The 21,675-nt window shown below is 40.8% G+C and overlaps 1 protein-coding gene across 4 annotated transcripts in view; it reads right to left on the bottom strand.

The window, feature by feature from the left end:
• Positions 1 to 21,675, bottom strand: part of GHR (growth hormone receptor) — a 188,727-nt gene that overhangs the window by 82,942 nt on the left and 84,110 nt on the right. For all 4 annotated transcript variants that reach the window (XM_039545025.1, XM_039545026.1, XM_039545028.1 and 1 more), the window contains exon 2: positions 10,298 to 10,378. In XM_039545025.1, coding sequence (XP_039400959.1) covers positions 10,298 to 10,367 — 70 coding nt within the window. In that variant the 5' untranslated portion in view covers positions 10,368 to 10,378. The remainder of the gene's footprint in view (positions 1 to 10,297; positions 10,379 to 21,675) is intronic.

Below are 21,675 nucleotides of genomic sequence, written 5' to 3'. Positions count from 1 at the left end.
GGAGCATGGGACTTCCACATGCTCAGTAGCTGAGGCAGCTTTGAGCGGCATAGGGCCCTTCTATACGAGATCTCCCTAAATACCATTAAAAATCCGTCTCTTAGTCTTTGTGTCAGTTCCCCATCTGTAAAATGGGGGATAACTGTTCTCAACCTCACAGAGGTGCTAGGAGGTAACTACATTAAAGACTGTGAGAAGCTCAGCAGCGGTGGATTAGCCACTGGGCCAATGGGGCCTGTGCCAGGGGCTCTGGCCACTTGGGGGCTCCCCAGAAAAATGGACACCCCCACTCCTGCCAGCGAGCGGGGTCAGGGCGCTGGGTCCTGCCCCACTCTGCCCACCCGGCACTCCTGCCAGGGAGCGGGGTCGGAGTGTGGGGGTTTGCCCTGCTCTGCCCGTCCAGCACGCCCACATCCCAACCCCCTATCCAGCAGGAGCATGGAAGGGGGAGCAAGGGGGACCGCAGGTGGAAGGGGTGGGAGGTCCCCCACGTGCTGTGACCCAGGGCCCCACAAAACTGTAATCTGCCTCTGATGTTCAGCTACCATAGCAATGGGGACCATACAAGGACCTAAGACAGATAAATGACCTGGTTTTTCAAATGTACTAACCACGCCACAACTTACATAGGAGTTCCTGGGTGCTCAGCACTTAATCAGGCTAGATACCTAATTATGGATATTTTTGAAATGAGAGCCACCACATTTAAAAGCTCACACAATACAGATGACATACATTTTCCGAGAGCAGGTTTCTCAAAGGAGAAATGACTTCATGCAATGGACAAAGTCTCTTAATAGGGCATACTGGTAAAATTAACACAAGCCTGTAGTATTTGGCACTTACATAGTAGCACCCAAACAGACACTGGGATGCACTGAATTCTCTAATTTAGTTATTCTTTTGCCTGAATCACCAACCAGTTCAAGTCAGCAATGGTTTGCTTAACATCACAGCCATAGAATTCTGTTCACAGAATCTGCCAAAACTAGGTTCAGCTACAAGAGAGAATAGTATTCAGAATTAAATCTGGTGAGCTCAGTAGCCTGGAAGATGCTAACCCAGACATTTGTTTATGTGGAGAAGACCAGACATCTTCCTTACCATGTCAATATTTCCCTTGTCTTTTCTGTACACTGGATTCTGTTGCAGTTGTGCCTAAACACAATTCTAGAAAGCAATTCTAGAAAGCTTGCTTCTTGCTTGCATATATAAACCTGCCCCTGGAAATTTCCACCACTTGCATCCGAAGAAGTGGGTATTCACCCACGAAAGCTCATGCTGCAAAACATCTGTTAGTCTATAAGGTGCCACAGGATTCTTTGTTGCTTTTAGAAAGCAATAGAGTCCTAACTTAACCAAACTTTAGTAGGAAACGTAGAAAATTGGAATTTGTTTTGCCAGAAGTGTTGACATTTCAAATTCTGTTTTAATTCGGATTTAGAACAAAACCAACTATCTTGAAAGTTTCAAGAAATGGAAATTCTGAAAAAAAAGTTTCAAAAGTTTTGTTTTGGAAAAGCTGTGAAGTTTCTTTTCAAAACAATTTTTTTATTTTTAAATAAGTTTTTGACATTATTTCATGACATGCCAGTAATAGTAGTTCATAATGACCGCTCATAACAGAGAGTCATATAACATGGGGCCATAATGACAAAATATGAAATGGCATATTATGACTATCAAATTATCTTTATATTATTTTATTTTTAAAATCACTCAGAGCAGCTGCTACTTCAGATGTTTCAATCAGTGCTATTTTTAGATCAAAATCTGTGTTTCAGTGAAACAGTCCCAGAATGAAGAAAAGTTGGTAAGAACTCAATGTATTAATTAGAGGAGTGGCTGTTTACAATATTTTCGTGTTAGCCTGGAGTATTTTTTCTAGGATAATTAAAAGAGTGCTAATTAGTACACTGAGTTCTTACCTTCTTTTCTTGATGAAAGAGTCAAGCTGTTTTATTACAACACAAAAGGGAGACACTTTGATCTAAAAAATAAGACTGTTTCAATCAGTGTTAAGTAGCTCTTTAGCTAAATACAACTAAGAATAATGGCACTTATTTTATACCTTCAAAAACACTGCCACTCCAAGTACAACGGCTAGAATAATTTGTGTAGTCAAAAACCTGTTATAACATCAGTTTTATTTTGTATGTTTTAATCAAAGAGCCCTTGGATTTCATCCTTATGTCAAGTTAAAAGCTCGAGTTCTGCCAACACTTAGCACGTGATGAACTTTAAAGCTTAAGTTTTAAGTGCTTTGCTGAAGAGGGGTAAGCCCGTTGCTGTGTTTAAACAAAGCATTTAGCACATTAACCTAAAATCAAGTTTAGAGGGATTATGTGTTATCTATTAAAGTGCCAACTGCTATAGTATCAAGGCTATGATTAATGTGCCTGGCTCCCATATAGTGAGATAGCCTTACTGCATCAGAGATAATTAAATATCAGCAAATCCTACTTGTACTACATAGTAAATTTCTCATATACAGATACAAAATTCCATGTGAGTACACCAGAAGTTGTGTTTTTGTGTTTCTAAGTCCAGACTTTGTCCCTACTTCCTTGTCTGAAATACTCCTCTTATTTATTACAGCCTCACACAGCGGCATCCCTCTGTTTATGGTTGTCAACACTTCTGCCATAAAATCACAAAAGCTTCTAGAGAACTAAATCATTCCAAGCTCAAACCTGGCAAAGAAAAGCCACTGCCCCCGGATACTTAATGTTTCTTGGGAGAAAATCTGACATGTCCATTTATGTTGTTGTTGTTGTATAAGAAAGTTGCTTAATGAGAAATACTACTGATTCTGATTTTATTTCAGTTAAATGTGGCTGGATTGTTTACATGAAGCTTTGCAAGCAATTTCTCTTTTCAGGAGACTGATATTTAATGAAATGCCTGGAGTAACAAGAGCTGAAAGGTAGCTCAAGCAAATATGCATTAATTATACATTTTGGCTGGGAGTTTGTCAGCTATGATGGGTCCATTCTGTGCAACTGCACACTGTAAAAAATGGTTGCCAGTCCAGTGCATGCTGTATAGTGGAATGCCTTTTAAGAATGACTACACCAACACTACAAAATACATTCCGTACTACATGCCCATAATAGACAAAGGGAAAGGGTACTGCTTTTAATGCACATTCACATACAGTAGAATGGTTTTGTTGGAAATACTGAATTGTATGTTGTGAATTAAGACTACTATACAAATATCAAATCATACAATGCCCATTAACATGCCCTCAGAACAAAAGTTGGTACAGTAAATTACAGGTTTTTCTTTATTTATGAAAAAAGGCCCCAAGACAATAGACTTCAGAGTTTTGATCATTATTAAAGCTCTCAAAGAGAAGAAAGCTCAGTTCTGGATTTTAAAGTTTTCCATGTGCCTAGGAATTGCAAGGTTGCCTATGTGAACAATGGTTGGTTGATTTCCATGCATTACATGGGTGGGATTTTCCAAAGTGCTCAGCAATGGCCTAACTCGGCTTCCATTACATGCAATCAAGTTAGACCAGTGTTGAGCACTTTGGAAAATCTCATCCTTTGTGGTCTAATCCTGCAGATCTTCTAAAAACACAGGAGAGGGGTCATGTATTTTATTTTAATTCAAACAAGTAGGCCCCAATGAAAAGGCTGGATCCAAATATCCAAATGACCCCAGACTTTGGTGTGTGTGTGGTGGGGAGGACGGTAAAGACTACAGATCTGTATGTGGACATATTCAAATATGGTTTTGTTTTGCTTTTATCAATCATGAATGACTTTTTACACATGGCAAATTAACATTACAAGGCAGCATAGCTTGAGTTATTACTGGATCAAAGTTTATTCCAGAATCTAAACAGAACAGGATGTGCCTGGCCTCTTTTCCTCTGGGAAAAGATTGTATTTGGAACCACTCGAGCTGATGTGTTGTTCCACTAGCTGGGACTAGTTCCCAATCCTCTCTTCCTTTCCCTCATCTGAGGCATACTGGCTTGTTCGACAGCCTGCCATAGTTCAGCAGAAGTGAGCCTACAAAATCATTCTTGCCTTGTAAGCAGTTTGCAACCTGTGACTGCTGCAGTTTAAAATTACAACAATTTATTTTTTGGTAAATGTCTTTTGATGTTGCCACATATAATGAAAACAAAATATTTTAAGGTAAGTATTTCATACAAAGTTATTTTAATTGATTATTTCTAAAATATAAACCAAATTAGATGTTCATTAACTGTTATTGTCTTACTAGAGCCACGATTATTATCACACAATAAAAAACAGTGAGGCAAGTGACCTGTTAGTAAATCATCATAGCTTCTTGCTCAATTGCCTCATTACCTACAAATAAAGCTACAGGGTAAAATTTTCGAGAGCTCTTAAGTCCCATTTTCTAAAGTGATCTCAGGCCAGGTTTTTAAAGGTAGTTAGGTGCCTGACTAGCTTTAAAAAGCTGGTTCCTAAGCACCTAGGTGCCTCAGTCCCATTGACTTTAAACCAGACTTAGTGCCCAGATCCCCAAGGATATTTGGATGATGTCAACGGGAGTTAGGTGCCTACCCTAGGCCTAAGTTCCTGTGTGTCTTAGTTATGAAAATGGGACCTAGGCACCTTTGAAAGTTTTATCCATGGCGCCTCCACCTTTGTTAGTAACTGAAACCTTGCTGTCCCACTACTATGACCCTTCTCTCCTCCATCCACCCCTCATTATGTTCTAAACCCCCAAACACTTTGTGTCTTTATGACATCGGTTTTATAGGGCAGGCTCCTTTATTTAATGTTTGCACAGCAACTACCACTTTATATATTTTTTGCATAGGGAGGATTGTATTTTGAGACACCCCAAACCATTCTCACTTGTGATTTGCAATTTGAATTCAGGTCTCTCTGGGTCATTGATGGAGTAAGCACGTGAGACAGGCTACTAACGGTAGCATAAGTAGTTTACAAGCCAGGCTGCTAACACTGAAAGGGTGGGGGCTAAACTGCATAGAAGCTCTGATCCAGCACCCACTGTAGTCAATGGAAAAGCTTCAGTGGGAAGTGGACCAAGCCCTGACAATGAATGGGTGGACCACGGTACAAGATCTGATCATGAATGCCTTTCAGGTCCTCAGTAAGGTTGACAACTTTCTAATTGCAAAAAACCAAAACACCCTTGCCCTGCCCCTGCTCCATCCTGCCCCGAGGCCCCGTCCCGGCCCCACCCACTCCATCCCCCCTCTAGGGTTGCCAGGTGTCTGGTTTTCTACTGGAACATCTGGTTGAAAAGGGACCCTGGTGGCTCTGGTGTTAAAAGTCTGGTTGGCAGTGCAGTGTGACTGGCAGAATCCCTGCCTGGCTCTGTGCGGCTCCTGGGATGCGGCCAATATATCCGGCTCTTAGACAGAGGGGCGGCCAGGGAGGCTCCGTGCGTGACCCCACCTGAAACCGGCACCCTGAGTGCTGGCTCCGCAGCTCCCATTGTGAGTTCATTTTAGGCTCCTCACACATGGAACATGCCTTAAATTGCCTACTGTGGTTCTGCTTCCCCCACTCTGTTTGTCTCTAGAGTGTAAGATCTTCAGCACAGGGACTATCCTTCTTGAGTACCTGGACTGTGTTTACCAAGTAGTAGGCACTACGGTACATCTGAAATTAATTATTATTGTCTGTGGGTACAAACACTCTCAGTTCACATGTGGCACCAATCCTGTGAGGTGCTGTGCCCCCACAGCTCCGACTGACTTCAACAAAAGACAATGGTGCTTGATATCTTATACCGCTTTTCCAAGGCCACACATGCGTGAAGAGTCCAAGCCCGAGTCAAGCTGGGACCCAGGGTTCAAGCCCTATTGCTTTGTGGTGTAGATGCAGCCCTCCTGGACTCGTGCTCTGGGAGTCCACCGAATGTATCCCACAATCCCATGGGCCAACTTTCTTTGTCCTCTGGTCAAGTTTGGTGAACAGGTAAGATTTCCCAGACTGCATCACAAAGGGCCAGAGCAACCACAATTTGGGAGGGCTCTAGTAAGTCTGGACATGGATGGTTGAACTCGGGTCTGCATAAAGCAATGTAGACGCTGGAGCCCCAGGTTGGGATGCAAGGTTCAATAATTCCTATGCTGGAGTTACACATCAGTGTAATTGCTCAAACCCTAGGTTAACAAACCCAGGGTCTGCTAACTCAGTTTTTGCTAGTCTTGGGTTTCCATTGCAATATAGAAACAAGCTCTCATGGTCCCAAGAAGTGGGCACACCCCTCCTTGCACCTGTGTGGAGCCCCACTAATTTCAATGGGACTTCATGGGGATGGGCATAAGAATCTACCCCTGTGAAGCAGATTGCAGGATCGGGGGGAAATGGGCACAATTCATTTACACAGCATCTTGCTATCTAAATAAATGTTTGTTGGTTTTTAACAACCGCACTCACAAAAAGGCACCCACTCACACTCTCACACTTTTCCTTGTCTTGCAGTTTATGTTCCTCAGGCACTTTTGTATTTTGATAGCTTTATATTCTGAACATATTGTAACAGGCTGTCATCATTTTGCAATGAATGACAGATTTCAGACATCATACTTTACCATCACCTTTTGGCTGACAGCTACAGCTCACAAACAGCAGCAGTAGAACAGCAGAGTACAGTACCCTTCTGTTTGTTTTGCTTGTCATTCTGCCCAGCTCTAGTGTAATTCAGAAGTGCTGGCATATGTTTGACATGTGAAATGCATCCCTGGGAAGAAAGCCTGCCCAAGGTCTAATCATCACTTAAGCCTATTCTAGCCCTCAAAACAGGACTTAAATTCCACTTATGTTGTGCATATTTCATGACTTTCAGATGGCAAAGAGACTGGCATTTTTACCAAAAGAAATGCATTTTGCTCCGAAGTGCTTTAATTCACAAAGCAGGTTGAGGGGAGAATCTGTTTGATCAGTACATTCCACAATCTAAAATGAGCCCGTCTGGTTTAAAATGCAGCACACAGATTTGCAGAAAAACTTTCAGTGCAGCTAGTCCACATCTCAACTGCCAGAAGAGCACAGAACCATCTTACACCCATAAACCAAGAGAGAGGGAGACATCAATCTGTTCCTGCACCCACTGTGTCTAAATGAGTGAGTTTTATAGCATTTCAAATGGCCAATTAATTACCCCATTGTGAAATCTACATAAGCGGGGGAGGAATAAAATCTGGGACATTTTAATTTTTGTTGTACAGTTCGGCCTTTAGAAAGGAATTATCAATATTCATTAAATTGCTTAATAGTCCACCAAGAAATATAAAATAAAGAAAGATTTCCCAAACTTAGGGTTTTGTCCAGACCAATAAGCAGCTTGGAGATTTTGCTACTATTAGTACAGCTGCATGTTGTAAGTGGAACCCAAAGGGAAACAGGTTTTAGGACATAGTTTTATTCACCAAATTGTTTGTCATATCCATCAAGTTGCTTGCCATAGAGAGCCTTTTTTTTTTTTTTTTTACTGTTATCACATGATGGAACAGGACATAAAAAAAGAAAAAGTGGTTCCAGCCCATTTTGGGTAGCAAAATAAATACATCAGCGACTATCAGACTGATCTATGTTTCCTTACATATGCACGTTCATTTTCAAAGGATCTCTTGGGTAAGCAGACTCAATGGACTGTAAAAGTTTGATCCATGCAAACAGAAAATGGGGGAAAGCCCAGGAAATAACTTACATCATCACTAAATGCTAAAAAATTAAATAGTTTTCAATAGCACCTGCATTCTTTGGTAACAGATGCTATATAAGGGTGAAATTAACTCTGTGCAGGAGGCCAGCCCACGGGTGAAGCACCACTTCAAGCCTCTCTAGCAGTATTTAATAGAGACTTATGCTGGCTCTACAAATAAGTGAATTTCACTGTAAAGTTGATAAGATACAGTACAGATAAAAAAACCCTGACGCTAGCCTTCCACCTTCATTATTTTACTAACTTCTATAGTATATCTATAGCAATTTGGTGCTTTAAATTACAAAAGAAGTAAAAGTTTTCCCGCACATTACATTTATCACCCTCCACCATTTGTGACAGTAGCACTGCTGCTTCCATTGCTGGCTGGCCTCAGCCTACCAAATGTAAAAAATACAAAACAGAGCAACTATACCTGAACAAAACAAGCAACGAAGAATTCGAAACAAAATTAAAATCAGCCAACCCAGTGCTAAAGAAAAATGAAAACTTCCTGACCAGCAAGAGTCAGAAATATACTCAGGAGAATTTTACAGTAGATCTAGATGGCAGTAGGGTAATTATATTATATTATATTTCAGAGAGGTAGCCATGTTAGTCTGGTTCTGTAAAAGCAGCAAAGAATCCTGTGGCACCTTAAAGACTAACAGACGTTTTGCAGCATGAGCTTTCGTGGGTGAATGCTGCAAAACGTCTGTTAGTCTATAAGGTGCCACAGGATTCTTTGCTGCTTATATTATATTTGATTGCTACTGATCAGTTCAAATAAAAGTAAAGAATTACGTGCGTTTTCCCATCCAAAAAACTTTGGTTCTTGTCTTGTTAAGTCAAAAGCTTTATGGAAAAGAACCATCTGAAAACTGATCGCTTGACATTTTCTGGCTAGAAGGTCAGGGGGTATCTCCTTAAGGAGCTGCCTGTCTTGCAGCTGTTCTTTAGCTCTGTCTCTGGAGGTTCGTTACAAATAGGCTTGCCAGAATTATTTTTTTTTAATACATTTGATAGTTAATATTTGTTTTGAGCATTTTTCTATTTTTATCAATTTAAATTTTCACAGCTGTGGGAAGTTACGGGGGGTGTCAGACAATGGGGGGGGACAGTAATTATTGAATGACAGTAGACAATGAGATTTTAAAAGTTAAAGTTTTAACTATTGATACGAAATATAAAGTGTCATAGTACCTGTCAAAATATACAAAGGAAACATTCTTAACCCTAAGAAGTGCTCAAGCAGCATTTCTTAGTTTGCCTATTTGTAAATTTTCTATTATTGATGGAAATATTTTTTCATCAATTTGAGTGTGTGTTTGATTAAATAGATGTTTACCAACAAAAATCTAATCCTGCCAAGCCTCATTATGGAGTGGCAGGCACCTGTTCATCTTAAGTGAGCAAATATTTAGCTATCCTAGACAGTCTACTGAGCTCTCCAAAGGCAACAAGGCAGAACAGTCATGGTAAAGCATGAGCCTAGAAAGACAAACAACTGTATAGGTCTGATGCAAGATAAAATTCCCATGAAAGTCAATGGGAATTTTTCAGTCTGAAGGAGTATGGGATCAGGCCCAAAGGGCTTAATCTATGTTGTCCTCATATTACCTCTAGAAGGCACAAAAGCAGTGGGTTGTGCCGGAGAGAAGCAGCAGAGAAAACTCAGCAGGATGGGGTACTCTTCTCTCCTGTTCCCCTCCCCCCATTCCCTAGCGTGCCAACTTGCCACAGATCCGTACCTGTGTAGGCAGTGGGATGGGGAGAGGACGAACTGTGGGAGGCCAGAGGTGTGGTCAGTGGATCTGTGTACCGAGTTGTTCCATTGGACCTAAAACCCCATATACAGGGGGAGGATCATATGTTCCTCCTCATAGCCTATATTAAAGTCTCCAACCTGACTTAATGAGTGGTCTGGCCAGTTGATGTTAACAATATCAACAGTCCTGTGTCCTCTTTCAGACCTTTTATACTGATTTTACTCCATTCTCAGTAGTTTCCCCTACTAGAATTTCTTGTACGGCTTGCTCATATGGAGCTGGCTTTAAACTTGACATCTGCATCGTGAAAATGCTTCCTCCTTACTTCTAGCCATTTTAATATTAGTGCATCATGAAATTAAAATAAGCTCTTTTTGAAAAAGTAGAATTCTTTTATAATCTCCACCAGAGAGGTGCTATCAGCACAGGGTGGGATTTCAAGAATCAGGATAAATAAGACTAAAAGAGCTCTGCCCTGATCTCAGACAAGTGGAGATTATTAAATCATTAAATCTTAAATCAGCAACTGAACATATCCCCAGGAAGTTTCAGTAGTTTCCCAACCTGAGTTGCAAGCAGCACAATTTGCTTTAGACTGACTTGTAATTTTCTCTTTGTATTTGTAGATATCGAACACTGATCCCACTTCCATCTCATCCAGTGCCATGCATTGTTGGCTGTATGTTAAATTCACCACTCCTTTTATGCTGTAACATTGTCTTAAACTCATCTATGGCCTTAAAGATAACAGCTACATTTTCCTTTTCAGAAAATCTGCAGTGCACACACTTTGCAGAGACCAAGGAACTCAGACGTCACCAACAATGGCCAAAAGATGTTTAAACTCAGTAACTCACCTTCGCTTGTAGAAAGAGAATCATTTGCACAAACCAGTGCCAGAATAAGCAACAGCTGCCGAAGAGCCATACCTCTGGGTTCTGCAATCATAAAAGAGACAGTACAATCAGATTCTTTATGAACTCATCTCATTACATTTAAATGCAGTTTAATGTATCATCTAGTTTATTTAATTTCTGAATGGAGTTAAAGCAAAAGTTTATGAAGGAAGCATGTTATAATACATTTTATTGCCTCAAAGTCCTACATTATATTACTCTCTCAGTAAATACTACTTCCAGAGGACTGCTTGTTTAATAAATACTGAGGGCAATGAGGGATTTTCTGGCCTTGGCCTATATTCCAAGAATGCTCCTTCACCACATTTTTCCCCACACAGCCTTTTGAGAATGAAATGAAAGGATTATCTTGTATTCCCTCTGAAAATAAGAGATGTTAGTAACACATTTTTAAAGAGGAAGAGATTTTGTTTCATTTGCAGTAGTTCACATTTCTCAATAGTTCTGCTGGTTTCTCTCCTTTATCCTAGTGGACTTCCAGTGCTATGTTGCCTACCATATTGTTAGCATCACCAGAAAAACAGTAAAGATAAATTGAAGAGGGTTCAAAGAAGAGCCAGGGAAATGATTAGAGGATTAGAAAACAAAGGTTACAGCGATGATTCTCAACCTGCGGCCCAATTGGCACAGAGCTTTGGCCCATGTGACATCCTCAGGGCCACAGAGCAGTGAGGTCAAGCACAGGTGAGAAAAATACAATCTGTGCATCTTGCTGCACTTACAGGGAACATACTGTTAAAGCATTCATGAGGCAGACTGGATGGAGAGAAGACAGCACTTGCTAACAAATTTATGAGCAACCAACTCAGAATGAGACTGCTTAAGCCTCTGGTAATATTTAATTCACACTAAGCATGCTCAGAGGCTCATAGGTATTAACCTAGTGACTTGACTATGTAACTTCAAACACTTGTCCTTACAAGGGACGAGACCACCACAAAGCCCTACTAGCAACTGAGCCATAGAGGTATATATTGGATACGGTCCACATAGCATATTGTCGGTCACATATGCAGTCCACAATTGTAAATAGGTTGAGAGTCACTGGCTTATAGTAATAAACTAATTAGATTCAGCTTCTTAAGTGTAACAAAGAGAAGGTTCAGGGATGACTTGGTTACAGTCTAAGTACTCACAAAGGGAACAAATATTTGAAAATGGGCTCCTCAGTCTAGCAGAGAAAGGTGTAACACGATTCAGTGGTGGCAAACTGAAACTAGACAAATTCAGACTGGAAAGAAAGTGTATATTTTTAACCATGAGAGCAATTAACCCCATTCGAACAATTTACTAAAGGCCGTGGTGAATTCTCTATCACTGGCAATTTTTAAATCAATATTGGATTTTTTTCCTAAAATATCTGCTCTAGGAATTACTTGCAAAAGTTCTATGGCCTGTGTTATACAGGAGATCAGGCCAGATGATCACAATCAGGGCCGGCTCCAGGCACCAGCTGAGCAAGCTGGTGCTTGGGGCGGCAGATTCTAGGGGGCAGCATTCCGTCCAATCCTAGGGCGGCACTGACACTTTTTTTGTTTGTTTGCTTCTCTGGCCGCCCTGTAGGGGGCGGAGGAGGGGAGCGCCCTGCAGCAAATTTGGCAGGGCAGCCCGCATCCTTCACTCCCCGCTGACCGGAGCAGCTCGGCGCCCTCCCGGCAGGCGGCGCGGAGGTGGTGAGCTCCCCCCTGAAGCCCTGGCTGCCCCCCTCCTCTCTCTGCCCCCCGCTTCCTCCCCTTCCCCCACATTAGACCAGGCGCGCACTCTGCAGCACAGGGAGTCCCCTGGCTCTGGCCGCCCTGTAGGGTTTTTTGTTTTGTTCTCCCCTGCTTTGCCGCTCCCCCACCCCTGCTTTGCCGCTCCAGCCGCGCCGGAGGTTGGTTTTTTTTTCCACCTGCTTTGCCGCTCCAGCCGTGCAGGTTTTTTAGTTTTTCCCCCACCCTGCTTCACCACTCCGGCTGCGCTGCAGGTTTGTTTTTTTTCTTCCCTGCTTTGCCATTCCAGCTGTGCCGTTTTTTTGTTCCCCACACCCTGCTTTGCCGCTCTGGCTGCACCGTGTTTTCTTTCTTTTTTTTTTTTCCTTCACCTGCTTTGCTTTCTCCAGCTCCCTGTTCTCCCCCACCCTTTACCGCTCCAGCCCCACCGTGTTTTATGTTGTTTTGTTTTTTTTCCCCTGCATTGCTGCTCTGGCTGTGCTGCAGTTCCCCCCCCCCCCTTTGCCATTCCAGCCCCACCGTTTTTTTGTCCCCCCCCCCCACCCCACTTTGATTCTCTGGCCCTGCTGTCGTTTTGTTTTTGTTTTTTCCCCTGCTTTGCCGCTCCAGCGGCCCCCCCGCCCTTTTTTTTTTTTTGCTTGGGGCGGCAGAAAAGCCAGAGCCGGCCCTGATCACAATGGTCCCTTCTAGCATTAGAATCTATGCATAACCATACCTAATAAAATAGAGAAGGCGGCTGGTCCTGCAGTTATGGTGCCCATGTGGGACTTGGAAGACCCGAGTTCAATTCACTGATCTGCCACAGAGTTCCTATGTGATCTCAAGCAAGTTTCTTATTGTCTCTGTGCCTCAGTTCTCTGTAAGATGGGGATAATAGCACTGCCCGACTTCAGAGGTGGTGTGAAGATAAAAGCATTAAGGATTGTGATGTGCTCAGACACTATGGTGATGGGGCCATATAAGTCCATAAGATAGATACCCTGTGTTTTTAGGGATATTACTAAAGACTTTCTTAAATAAGGGGTTCAACTCCCAAACAAATGCCAAGGCTGATCTAGTGCTCCAGGGCCAGTATCGCGTCCTATGGTATGGGGACTCCAGAGAACAAACTGAGCATCCCAGCTCAGTGGACTACTAGAGACATTCATTATGGAGTCGCTTTAGCAGCTTCATCATTAGGGCTGTTTTGTGATCTGAATTTTAAACAGGATGGCAATCCCTCTATTGCACACTTTGAATGTTTGAATTTAGTCAGACAAGGCGGGTGAGACAGTATTTTTTATTGGACCAACTTCTGTTGGTGAGAAAGACATACTTTTGCGCTTACACAGAGCTCTACTTCAGATTCCTACCAACTTGTTCTCTTATGCATGCCTGCAGCCTGCCTTCATGTGTCTCAGAGGTGTGTCAGAGGGAAGGTACGATGGGAGATGATCCTCCTTGAAGGAGCTGTGATATCCAATAGCAACCCAAGGTCCTTCACTAAAAGGAATTCTAGTTCTGAAGGCAACAGGAACTGAGCTCCTCACTTGTGTCCACAGCACACACCTGCAGCACTAAGGGGGCTTGGTAACTGCCTCTCCAGGAGAGCTATCCTGGAGGGTCAAAGAGAGGCTACAAACAGTGATATGCTGCCACACTTCTGGCACTGACAGCTTGAGAATGATCTCAGAGGGGAAGGAGAGGAGAGATCTGTTCTAAGAGCTGAAGTAAAAACAAAAACCACACCATGAAACTGTTCCTGGAACAGAAGATCATTCTCAAGAGAAACCGTTCCTGTGAAATGGCAGCTGCCCTCTCATTAGACAGAGCCATTGCCTAGCAGAAATCCCCACAGGAATATCTAGAAGTGACAGCAGACTGCGACACTGATGACTGTCTCGCAAATCGGTTCCCACAAGGACAGCATTGTTCAGGGGCTGGAACACTAGTTTAGTAAGAGATGGTTTCTCAAACTGCTTCCCCACCCCCAGCTTCAGAAAAAACAACCCTTTACATAGTCCAGTAATGGTTCCTTCCACCACATACCATTAAGTGTAGGAGAAGACAAATTCCACTGTGAAGGCTCCTATTGCCTAGTAGATTTAAAAAAACAAAACAAAAAAACCCTGCAATGCACAGTATCTTGGGGAAAGTTGTGTGGTAAGGTGTATAAACTCTGCAGTGGGCATGGGGGAGAGGGTTAAAACCAGCAAGAAAAGTTACAATGGCTGACTGTCCTCACTACAGTGAGTGCCAAGAACCCCTGCCACCCGGCAATGTTCATATGGGTCAGCTGGGGCTAATTGCACCAACAGAGAAAGGGAGCCAGGAGCTATAAAAAGGGAAAGAATTTCTCTTTCTGGGCCTTTTATACCAGTGCTGGAATGAGGATAGCCACAAGGAGATTTAAACTTGACTTTTGTTAGTAGGGTGCTAATGCTGCTGGTGTATGCAGGGGTGACCCAGACTAGAAATCAGTACACAAAACCATGCTAGAGACAAGAAACCTAGAACAGTTTTTAGCTTACAGCACGGTTTGTAACACTGTTCTGTACTGGTGAGGTGTAACATCTCAATATCCTGTTAACAAGAATGTTATTCTAGAGTCAGATCTCTGAATCTGGAGAATCCCTGGGACCTCATAAGACAAAGGGAAAAGGACTTCAGAAAACTATTTTGTCCTGAATATACTGACCTCTGGCTAGCACAAAGCTTTTTGCCTTTGCTACTAGCATCAACTCTCCAAACTTAAAACATAAGGTCATTTCTACTGCAGTCAGCTTCAGTGTGCTGAGCCTACCCCTATTAAGTTCTTGGTTCCTGAAAATTTATACATAACTTATTTGCCATAAGCTAAACAAAATTATTATTAAGAGCGTAGAACTGACTTGGGGAGGAAGGTTTAGTTTTCTCTGTGCTGCTAGGCAATGACAGGCGAGGCGAAAGGCATAGAAAATGTACAAATAAAGATAAACGCATACAAATACCTCCATTACCAATGATTATTAGTGCAGGGGGAAAATATATGCAATAGCAGGGGCTTTAAAGCACAGAGCTATGCTGCATTTAAGATATATGTAACATTTATGGGAGAAGGAGGAGATTTATTACTGAGTTTAAATATATAGCCTTGCAGTGTTTTGCCAAGGAAAAGCTCTGTGTAATTCTTGCAGAGTATTTATACATTCCTCTCAAAATACCTCATGGCAAGACTTGTGATAGCACAGAAAGTTTCGTTTCTATTCTTGCATAATGAAATACAGATTCTGCCCAACGTCCTTGGTGAAGGCATTTTGCCTGCTCACCCTTGCTCCACAGAATGCCATATTCTCCAGCTAAAATGAGTTACAGCCCTCAAATGTACACAAATTAGAATGGTCACAGACCCAAACAGTTACATCACTCCCAAATGACACTGAAGTCTGAATTGACTAACCAACAATGCCTGAATGAATGGCTGTTTTAACAGAAGTTTTTTCAGCATTATGTACCCAATTGAATTAAAGAACAGAAATAACTTTGAATTTGTATTAAAAAGCTACAGTACATATATTGCAAATGATAATCCATTACATTAAAGAATGAAAAATAATTCTGTGGAATTAGAAATTGTGCCTTGCAAACCAAATAACCAACCCACCCAGTGACATTAACCAGAAAACCCCAGAATGCAATAGTGAGCAAGTCTCATATAAAATATATGTGGGTTAGCCCATATTTTGGGATTATCACAAAACACAACCTACCAGTAAAATGAACCATGAAATAAAGGCATTTTTTCCCCATTAATCAGACTTCTAACATAATAAGGAAGAGATTCAAATGAGTTAAATCAGCTCTGATAAAAGAAGTTCTCAACTATCACTAACAGCTTTAATTATTGAAATTGGAAAAAAATTACATCCATGTAAAAATTTCTATTCAGATTAGATTTTTGTATAAATTAACTCCCCACCTCAAGTTTAGGGCCTAAACAAGTGGTTCTCAACCAAGTATATACGTACCCCTGGGATCTTCCAGAGGGTACATTGCAGGGGTCTTCCAGAGGGTACATCGACTCATCTAGATATTTGCCTAGTTTTACAATAGGCTACATGAAAAGCACTAGAGAAGTCAGTACAAACTAAAATTTCATACAGACAGACTTGTTTATATTGCTCTATATACTATACACTGAAATGCAAGTACAAAAATTATATTCCAGTTGACTTATTTTATAACTATATGATAAAAGTGAGACAGTAGGTAATTTGTCAGTAATAGCGTGCTGTGACATTTTTGTATTTTATGTCTGATTTTGTAAGTAAGTAGTTCTTAAGTGAGGGGTACGCAAGATAAATCAGACTGCTGCCAGGGGTACTGAAGTCTGGAAAGTTTGAGAGTCACTGACCTTAACTACTGGAAAGCCTCACTTCAAGATCAAACTCCATAGACCTCAGATAGTCCTAATTTGGCTGATAAACTATCACCATTCACACTATATGCCTTCAGTAATTTGACCAGGAGCAAATCTTTCTTTTATGGATGGATACATCAAATACTTAATCTGATGTCCTCACTTCAACAGAAGACAGGGAGAAACAGGTCAACTGAGCAGGACCAAAGACTGATTGAAGGGTAGCAAGATAGGAGGCTTCTCCCTGCAGAAGAGTGCTAAATTGTACGGATGGATGCAGGGGCCTGTTCTGGGTATTCATTTGACACACAAGCAGAAAACTTTTTCCAAGCTCTATGCTTTGCCTTCTGTCATCCACTAACTGTCATGTACTGTACATTTGACAGCAGAGCAGATGTATTCCACCTGAATGCACCTGGAACATTTAGCAGCTGCTTAGCTTTTTGTTTAAAATAATTCATTATGACTAGGGCTGTCAATTGCAGTTAACTCATGCGATTAACTAAAAAAAAATGAATCGCGATTCATTGCATTTTTAATCACACTGTTAAACAATAATAGAATACCAACTGAAATGTATTAAATATTTTAGATGTTTTTCTATGTTTTCAAATATATTGATTTTAATTACAATATAAAATACAAAGTGTACAGTGCTTACTTTATATTATTTTGATTACAAATCTATGCATTGTAAAAATGATAAACAAAAGAAATAGTATTTTCAATTCACGTCATTCAAGTATCGTATTGCAATCTCTATCACAAAAGTGCAATTTACAAATGTAGATTTTCTGTTACATAACTGCACTCAAAAACAAAACAATGTAAAACTTTAGCGCCTACAAGTCCACTCAGTCCTACTTCTTGTTCAGTCAATCACTAAGACAAACAAGTTTGTTTACATTTATGGGAGATAATGCTGCCCGCTTCTTATTTACCATTTCATCTGAAAGTGAGAACAGGCATTCGCATGGCACTTTTGTAGCCAGTATTGAAAGATATTTATGTGCCAGATATGCTAAACATTGGTATGCCCCTTCATGCTTTGGCCACCATTCCATAGGACATGCTTCCATGCTGATGATTCTCGTTAAAAAATAATATGTTAATTACATTTGTGACTGAACCCCTTGGGGGAGAACTGTAGGTCTCCTGTTCTGTTTTACCTGCATTCTTCCATATATTTCATGTTATAGCAGTCTCGGATGATCAGGGCCAGCTTTAGGCTGATTTCCCCAATTCCCATGAATCGGGCCCCGCAGCATCCAGAAGAGGGGCCCCACAAGGTAAGGCCCCGGAAGACAACTGCTGCCAAGGAAGGACCCTCCGCCAAAGTGCTGCTGGAAACAGTGGCAACCGATTGAGCTGCCGCTGAATCGCCGCTGCTATCTTCGGCGACAGCTCAATCGCTGCCGCTCTCCAGTGTCATTTCGGTGGCAGCTCTTTCGAATCGAGCCCCTCATGTCCTAAAGATGGCCCTGCGGATGATTACCCAGCACATGTTCATTTTAAGAACACTTTCACAGCAGATTTGACAAAAACACAAAGAAAGTACCAATGTGAGATTTCTAAGGATAGATACAGCACTCGACCCAAGGTCTGACGTGCCTTCCAAAATCTGAGCGGGATGAGGTGTGGAGAATGCTTTCAAGATGTCTTAAAAGAGCAACACTCTGATGTGGAAACTACAGAACCCGAACCATCAAAAAAGAAAATCAACCTTCTGCTGGTGACATCTGACTCAGATGATGAAAATCTGCTCTGGATCATTATTGAGCAGAACCCATCATCAGCATGGACGCATGTCTTCTGGAATGGTGGTTGAAGCATGAAGGGACATATGAATCTTTAGCACATCTGGCTAAATATCTTGCAATGCCGGCTACAACAGTGCCATGCGAATGCCTGTTCTCATTTTTAGGTGACACTGTAAACAAGATGTGGGCAGCATTATCTACTGCAATTGTAACCAAACTTGTTTGTCTGAGCAACTGGCTGAAGTAGGATCGAGTGGACTCGTAGGTTCTAAAGTTTTACATTGTTTTATTTTTGATTGCAGTTATTTTTTGTACATAATTCTACATTTGTAAGTTCAACTTTCATTATGAAGAGATTGCACTACAGTACTTGTATTAGGTGAATTGAAATATGCTATTTCTTTTGTTTTTTACAGTGCAAATATATGTAATCAAAATATAAAGTGAGCATTGTACACTTCGTATTCTGCGTTGTAACTGAAATCAATATATTTGAAAATGTAGAAAACATCCAAAAATATTTAAATAAATGGTATTCTGTTAGTGTTTAATCGTGCAATTAATCACAATTAATTATTTTTAATTGCTTGACAGCCCTAGTAATTTTTAAATTTGTTCTTTCCCTATTTTAGCCTCAAATCCTAGCTCACTTTCACTGGCATTCACTATGTTAGATATCCAATCGCTACTGACCCTTTTGGTGAGGGGAAAAAAAAAAAAGTCATTTAGCACTTCTGCCATTTCCTGTTATTGCTTTTCTCCCCTCACTGAGTAACGGGCCTACCCTGTCCTTGGTCTTCCTCTTGCTTTGAATGTATTCATAAAATGTTTTGTAGAATTCCTGACTTTAAGCATGCAAGCAGTCCCACTCTCATGTTTAAAGTGAAGCAACATGCCTAAATATTCCACTTGATTGGAACCAGAGCGCTAAGCACCTTGTAGGACAAAGTCCTAGGAACACAACACAGAAATGGGAACACAAGCAAAATTACCTTACACACACAAAAATATGTAACAGTAACAAAAGCAGAATTAGACTCCCATCCAGCAACCTACTTAAGTATTTGCTTAAACATAAGTTGCAACGTATAGGGCTACTCACATACTTAAAGTTATACATTTATTTCACTGCTCCATTTGACCGGAACCTTAGAGGAAGCTACTTCTACTGCTATGGCCAATATTCAGTCTTAAGCCTTTTTAATGTTGATCACTATGGCATTTAAGCATCGCAGGAAACAAGCATAGAAGCACTTTTTGGAGAACAGTGTGAGATCAGGATAATGGAAGACTGGATTTGCAGCCACTGTGAAGTCAGCATATGATGTCTCAAACTTTTCCAAGCTTGACATGCACAATAGATATAGCTAAGGATACAACAATTAGTGTAAGTGAAATTTAAAAGGTTAAATATGAAGGGTGATGAAACTCTCGTTTAATTCAGTGGGAGCAGGCTGTGTTTTTGAAACTACCACACGATTTTTTAAAAGTACTATCTTCAAATCAACACCTGGACTGTTTCAGTGAACCTTAAGTAAATGAGATGGAGGGAGGGGTGTCATTAGGTGGTTCATTTTAAATAGCTACACTGAATTTATTTTCTCTAGTGCCAGCACCTTCCAGTGGCCATAAAATAAAGTTCAGGAAGCCGGAATTTATGTGGACTAATGGAACTGCTTAATGGTGGATTAACATGAAACAAAGTGTGTTATAAACACTAAACTCATGCTAAATTCTTTCACATGCTACTAATCAGATTAAAGTCTGCATAAAAAGAATTGACATAGTATTAAACAAAAGTTATTGACTTAAATATTAGATAAAATACAGGATGGTAAGTGATAGTCAAAAGGTTTTATTGGCATGAGTTTGGGAAGACCACATTACTCATAAGTAGCAAAGTCATCAGAGAATTCTACTGGTCATCAGAAATAAGTACCAAATATAACCTTTTCATCTCACACCCCACTCCTATATTTTCTATGGCCTGTACTACAAAGTTGCACAGGTTTAATAGGAAGTGTGGCGTTAAACTGATTTAGTTAAACCAATGAAACTGTGTCTCTTGATATTTATTGGTTAAGCCTGCACCTGTAATTTACTATCCTGAGTAAGCCTGATTTAAACTGATGTGTGTACACACAGGAGTTTGCAGTGGTTCAATTAAATTGTTTTTTACAGCAGTTGAAAGTCAAACTGGTGCAACTTGGGTGTGTAAGCAAGTCCCATGTCTCATATAGCATACAGAAGAAATATTTTAGGCAAGCATTAGACCATCATTAAAGAGTTTATTGGCACTACCAGTTATAAAGCCAGACTTCTTACATACTGAATCATGGGCTGATTATCCACTGCCTTGCAGCTTCACACCTTGCAAATCTGAAAACGCAAGCTACAGAAAATTACCTAGCAGTAACTCTTGCATTCAAGAGTTGTATTACTTAATACATAGCCATACAGGAAAGATAATGGGCCAGGTCCTTAGGTGGTGTAAACTGGCATAGCATCACTGAGGTCAATAGAGTTAAACAGATTTATGTCAACTAAGGATGAGAATCTGATTTGATATTTTATATAAATTTGTACTAGAAATAAGTAGCAGCTTTTGAACTCTGACAACAAAGCTCTCAGTGAGACCAGGACGGAACTATTGGAGACCTCAAGATCATGGAATATAGCTGTAGCACAGTGAAGAAAAATAATTACAACCGCCTATAATCCAGAATGATTAGCAATTTTGATATTGCTAACCATTAGGTAGTCTATCTACCTGCTTTTTCAAATATTAACACTGAGCTGTATCTTCTGTACGTTTATTAGCCTTCTTCAACCAGTGTAACTAAGGAGCAATGGCAGATGTGAAATGGCACATTAAACCACCACTGAAACACCAAAGATCAGTGAATTAGTAACTCTGTATCACAACCTTTGTCTTCAGTCGTGAAAGATGGAAGAAGTGCAGCTATCAACCCATAAAACCCTGGCACCACACTGTACTTCATGTGTTATAAATAGAAGGGTCTCTTGATGGGGAGACAGAGTGGCTGCCAAACTGATGTTGAGCTGGATGGATCGATGTCATGACCCCCATTTACAGGAAATTCACAGCACTATATTCTAAGCTAAAGGAGGCATAAAACCTATGGAGCAGATTCACCTGCTTTGAGTATTAAATTGGGAAACCGGGTGTCTGTATATTCCTTTTTTTGTTTTGTTTATTATTTATACAGCACCACAGGAGTGTTTGGCGCTTTACAGACAAAATTACAAGATTTTTGCCCTGAGGAATTTACAAGTTAACAGCCTGATCCTTTTCACACTTAACTACCAGGTTTACCCCTTACTACTGCAAATAATCCCATTTACTTCATTAGGACTACTCATGGTTGTATGCACTATGCCTGGTAGTGTTTGCACTATAAAGTACCAAATTAGACACATGGCATGATTTATGATCAGACTGTTGCG

This window comes from Mauremys reevesii, linkage group 6, assembly GCF_016161935.1.
Source record: "Mauremys reevesii isolate NIE-2019 linkage group 6, ASM1616193v1, whole genome shotgun sequence".
Lineage (NCBI taxonomy): Eukaryota > Metazoa > Chordata > Testudines > Geoemydidae > Mauremys > Mauremys reevesii.
This window is presented reverse-complemented; position numbering and strand designations above follow the sequence as displayed.